Raw genomic sequence first — 6,000 nt, forward strand, 5'->3', positions numbered from 1 at the left:
TATACTGTAACTCTAAGTTTACGAACAGAAATCTACCGTTTAATTAAGTTTCAAAACTACAAAATAGTTACTTAGTAATTTTTTCTTGTAAAATCCATGATTATGATAGAATATCCGTGCAATAAGAATATTATTAAGCACGTAATGGTCTATGTGTGGTCGCAGCGCTGTGGGCGGCTAAAGACGCGGTCACGTCGCAACTCGCGAGACGTGCTAACACTTTTGTTTGCAGACCTTCGGTACTCCGCCTGGCAGGTAATAGGGTTGATACCTTTACAAACGTAAATATAAACATTTTAAGTTAACCTGATCAGTTACTAGTATGTTTATTTAGTACTTTTAGACATTATTAGTTAGAATCCTTTGGCGCGAATGACGTTCTTTCTTTACAAAGTCCAGGGTCAGGATGATTAGTGAGGGGACATAAACGTCGACATTTTAGTAAGGTAGACAGTAGATATCTTTTTAATAACCGTCGTTTTAGAATAACCGTAGTCTTCGATTATTTTTTTGTAAATACTTATCTAGTTTGTTAGATGTCGCGGATTTTCTTGATTGCAACCGGTAGAGCCAAGTGCTAAAGAACCACATTGCACATCCTAGCGCCAACCCATTAGAAACACCCTTGATAAAACATCGAAGAAAGCGTAGCCTAGAACTGCTCTTAATAAATTAGTAAATAATATTTATTTTTTTCTTACTACTCAATTAAACTGACCGACAACCCTAACACGTCGATAAGTAAGTGTATTCGTCCAAATGTATTTGCGTAGTAAACTAATATATTCTTGTATTTACGGTACACTTTATACAAGTTGGGAGGGTAAATACAATATTTGTAGTAAGATGATTAATATTAGGGCTGTTCGAAAGGCAGACAAACCTGTACGCTATCATATATGTTGTATGTTAGTTTCTCTAGATTAAAGCAAGGTATATTTTCATACTTTACTTATAATATTGTCAGTGATAATTTCATGTACAAATTACGAAAATACGAGTAACTGATAGCTAACGCTGTAATGGAAATGAAAGATGTCTTAGTTTGACCCCAAATTGTAATTAGCATCTTTAAAGTTGATAAAAAATCTTGTGCTCTGTAAATGGATAAATAGCGTGACTCTTAAATACATCACTAGATGTCACTTATGATTCCTTCAGTGTTGAATGAAGTGGAACTTATGTACCTACCTACGCAGTTTTCTAGTTCATATTCAACATCCATACCATATTTCCTCGAGATCCGTTGAGCTATTTTGGAGATACCTCCTATCAAATATCCATCCATCCATAAATCAATAAATCTAAACATTTGATAATATAAGTAGGCTTAGTAGGATTTAATTCTTTGACTACAAACAATTTTGAAAATAAATTTCTTGTTTTCCTAACCGAAATGTATTTAACGGTATTAAGTCGATTGTATTTTAATGAACATAAAAACAATGTCGTGACATTTACGACCCATAAAAAGTTTTATGGGCAACAAATTAAGACGAATTCTGATTTAATTATTTATCTTTCATTGAAATAAAACGAACAAGTTTTTGAATATTGCAAATGAAACCGTCAGCGCAAGAACAGCGTCAGCGTTATTTTTCACAGATTTTTAGGTAAGATTTCGTCACAATTACAAAATATTTGGTAATACAGAAAAGACCACACCTCTTCATCGGCCCACCGAGGAACACAAGCCTACCCTAAGTTAGGAGTTTGGTTAGGAGTGATAATGAACATACCCAGTGCGGTTTGGTTCTTTACTAATCATGTTTAAAATTCGTCACAACGACACCTAACGTGAGTTTATGTTCACAACTTAAAAATAATTGAATGTCATAAAATCATATTTATGATAATAAAATTTATGAAGACACATGTCTCACAGTTTTACATTTCCATTGAGTAAACATTCGGTGCTGCCTGCTGATAGGTAACTCTCCGACAATGACCTTGAACATTTGTTTCTCTATTTACGACTTAAATAAGGGTATGGTCCTATTACCAGCGGGTTTGATAAGAGGTCAGTATCATACTCATACTATTGACGGAAGTTTCTCGAATCGGCTTTCTGTACGTATCATAGACAACAGCTCATACTTTTCTACTTCAATGATATTGTTCATCGAAAACAGTCATCATTAATCATTATCGAAGATTTTCCATACAACATAAACATGAATCGATTATTTTGTACAATTTTGATTTTAGTGGCTGCAAAGATTCCGCTAACACTCGCTACCCAAAGCCGAAGTAAACGACATTTATAGCTGGTTATAAATTATCTATCTTCTATAGACAAAAAGCTTCTACCTTTTATTGGTGTTTCTAAAATTAATCTCGTACCACTAGCTGCTGCTAGCCAGAAATAGGGCAAGATGGCCATTAGATTTTTTTTTTATTTACGCCTTACCAGACATGTTCTGATTCGTGACATGTGTAACAACCGATTTGAAGTTACAGAATTTGTTGCATCGTTTTTTAGTTTAACGACGGCCATACCCAATATATTTTGTCAAAAAGGTAAAAGATATTTTTGATGACTCTTTGGTATACTTAATTTATCATATCGCAGTTTCGCCAATTGCGTGAAAAATATCATTAACCTAAATCGGAAGCGATTTGAATAATGCCAGTCCATCCTAATTTAAAGCTCTCTTTACGATAATGGTGTGTTTTTAGCCGCTTTATCACTATTTTATAGCCATTGTTACGGCCGTATTAAGACGATTTTTTTGTTCTCGTGTCAGCTTACAGATTATTATTTTTGTTAAAGTATTAGCAAAATGCTGTTTATTTCTATAAAATCAAGGATATAGTTACGGAAAAAAGCAGAGACGAAAATCTTAAATATTTACGCCCTACGCATTCATATTTTTGTTATTTTTTGTTGAAATGTATACAAAAAATGTATTTATTTATACATAGTAACATATTAAAATAAAGCAACGTAGTGTGAAAATTTACAATAGCGCCATCTATATTCAGACCAGTGTCCTCAAAAGATAGCTATAAAAGGGTGTAAAGATGTGAAAATGAAACTGTGTTCGGTTAATCTAGATTTTTTCTAGATTTTTATTACTTATTAACGCTTACTATAACAAATTAAATTAATATAAAGCAAATATAAAAGACAGGTAAGTTACATACATTTTTTATGATTCGGGAATTATGCAAGTGGAGATTTTGTATTATAATTTTAAGATTTTATGTTAATTTTAATTATATCACATGAAGCTGTTTATAATGATGAAGTTTTTGAATTTGCCAAATATCTTATTGCAATTTTTGATTTTTCAGTAGAAAACAGAAATTTTCTTATGGAAAGCATTCTACAAACAATTGTCATAATAGGTTCTATATTGTCTATGCCTTGCTCTATTATTTTGCGCCTGCGCACTTGACTGATGGTTTACGCTACGTACCTAAAATCATTTTGTGGAAAATTTGAAGTTTGTTGTTTTAGTGACAACTTATTCATAATTATTTATGAAAGCTTTGTGCTAATTACCATTCCAGGCGCGAGGCAGAATTATTCTGTGGCATTCGGCCTGGATGCGTATAGTCACTAAGAGTTCGAGCGGTTGTACGGTAGCCATCTTGGATTCGAACAAAGCTTCAGATGTGTAGTTTGTCTGTTTATCAATAATTTTTGTGCATTTTATTGTAAATAGTTTGTATGTTTAGGATATGTACGGAACGTTCGTCCATATGTGTAAATAGCTATGGCTGCGTCAAGGAAATTACAAGGTAATTTGCCATGTTATCAGGTTAGAGATTGACCCCAACCTATGTAGATACGTGTTCTAGACTTCTATTGTCCGTTCAGTGAGACCTCTGCCATACTGCAGATATTGAAAACGAGAAGTATGTTGCGGGTGTGATTTAGGATTTCATATTTCTATACGACAATATACACTGTCAAACGTCGATGCCGCGATGCTACGTCGATCGTAAATGAAGATCACATTTGACGCAGACAATTCCGATACTAACTTGATATTCAATACAAGTGATACCTGAACACAACAGATGGGTGCTCATTCCGATTCATTTAGTACTTGTAACGCATTCGGTCGTTAATAACATTGTCAAAACAGGTTTTATGTTATTCATGTGCAAATGTTTGTTGCAGGTGAAATAGACAGGTGTTTAAAAAAGGTCACAGAAGGGGTTGAGACATTTGAAGACATCTGGAAGAAAGTGCACAATGCGACAAATAGCAATCAGAAGGAAAAATATGAGGCCGATCTCAAGAAGGAGATTAAAAAACTCCAGAGGCTACGGGATCAGATCAAGTCATGGATCGCCTCCGGGGAGATTAAGGATAAGAGTACACTTTTAGACAATAGGAAACTAATAGAAACGGTGAGTGATAACAATTCTTTATTTATCACTTTGGCTTTTTAATAAAGTTAATAAACTTTTAAGATGTAAATAACCTAAAAACTTCATTTGAATTCTTATGGGAAATAATATAATAGTGTTGTGTCAAAGAATTTTGAGGTTATCAAAATAATAATATCACACTGGACATGAGAAATACTGCAGGTTATTCAATTCAAATATATATAAATTTGAATTAATATAGTAAATGGATTAAATCAATATCTTTAATACTTAAAGTTTAAGTTACCTACTTATTGATATCTAACAATTGCCCTATTGTTTAGCAATTAACATAGTTTTCACACAAAAAGTAATGATTGCTCTAATTATTACTACAATCAAAAGCATTGTTTACAAGTAAATACATAAAAGGAAAATATAGAAAAAAATAACAACAGAAGTTATTAAATTATTAATTGTTTTGATGTACAGTAAAATATGGTTGTTGAATCCGAAAATAAAGAAATTTCAAGATTGTTTTATTTTATTTATAACCAACTTTAAAACAGAATACTAAGAACTCTAGTACTATTATGTAGGCAATTGTTACTCAGGATTAGTTATAATAGACTAAAGTATCTTTCTAAAATCTATTCCAGTTATATCTTTTCCTGTGAGATAATTTTTTGTTGTAGATGTTACAAAAATTTCTGACTAAAATGTCATACATAAATTTAATGTAAAATTTCTATGAATTCTTATAAGATTTTTTTTTTTCAAATTATTTTTTTTTTATTTGAAGGAAAGTACGAAAATTCGAAGAAATATATTCATTCAATTCAAGATGTAATATACTATATTATATATTGTTTGTAAAAAGTAACCAGAAATATTCCAAGGCCTTATTCTCTTCGTAGTTTACTTAAAAAAAGCATTTTAATTTTACTACATTATTCAAACTAGTTTTCATCATAAACTTATTGTTTATTAATATTCATGCATGTAAACAAAATAGAAAAAAGTTACATCTTTTTATTGCATTGGTTAGTGAAAAGTTGTTTAATAAATTTTGTTTTATTCTCGTACTAGCTGTCGCCTGTCTTCGTCCGCACGAAATTAAAAAAACATATAAATAGTAGCCTATGTGTTCTTTCAGACTATGTTCTAAATGTACACCAAAATTCATTAAGATCTGTTCAGCCATTTTAAAGATACATTCAAACATTCACATTTATAATTTTAATTTTCTGAACATTTATCCGACGTTCTTACGGTGAAGGAAAACATTGTGATGCAACCTGCACATATCTAAGAAGTAATTCAAAGATATGTATGAAGTCAACCAACCTGCAATTGGCCAGCGTGGTTGACTGTGGCCTAATCACCCTTAATTTAGGGTAGGATCTGAGCCCCTCGATGGGGACGTATAGTGAGCTGATGATAATGATGATGATATGTCTGAATAGCGTCTCAAGGCTCGGTTGATACATATAATTAGAAATTCAGCAGAATTCATTACTTTACCATTGAACTGAATGTTTCTAAGTTGTGAGGGTGAATTTAAAATAAACAAGTCCGTGATGACCTTGTTGTCCCTTATCTGATATACTTTGTTTATAAAATTCATGATAATATTATAACAACATATTTAATCTTTGAATTAATGATGTTATA

General features: G+C 31.8%; 1 protein-coding gene across 1 annotated transcript in view; it reads left to right on the forward strand.

Annotated features, from left to right (window-relative positions):
* The first annotated feature begins 3,387 nt into the window (after nucleotides 1-3,387).
* Not3 (CCR4-associated factor Not3) overlaps nucleotides 3,388-6,000 on the forward strand; it is a 16,159-nt gene continuing 13,546 nt past the window's right edge. The window contains exons 1-2 of the mRNA XM_013314641.1: nucleotides 3,388-3,747; nucleotides 4,133-4,365. Coding sequence (XP_013170095.1) covers nucleotides 3,723-3,747; nucleotides 4,133-4,365 — 258 coding nt within the window. The 5' untranslated portion in view covers nucleotides 3,388-3,722. The remainder of the gene's footprint in view (nucleotides 3,748-4,132; nucleotides 4,366-6,000) is intronic.

This window comes from Papilio xuthus, unplaced genomic scaffold (assembly GCF_000836235.2).
Source record: "Papilio xuthus unplaced genomic scaffold, Pxut_1.1 DF827135.1, whole genome shotgun sequence".
NCBI classification, from domain to species: Eukaryota; Metazoa; Arthropoda; class Insecta; order Lepidoptera; family Papilionidae; genus Papilio; species Papilio xuthus.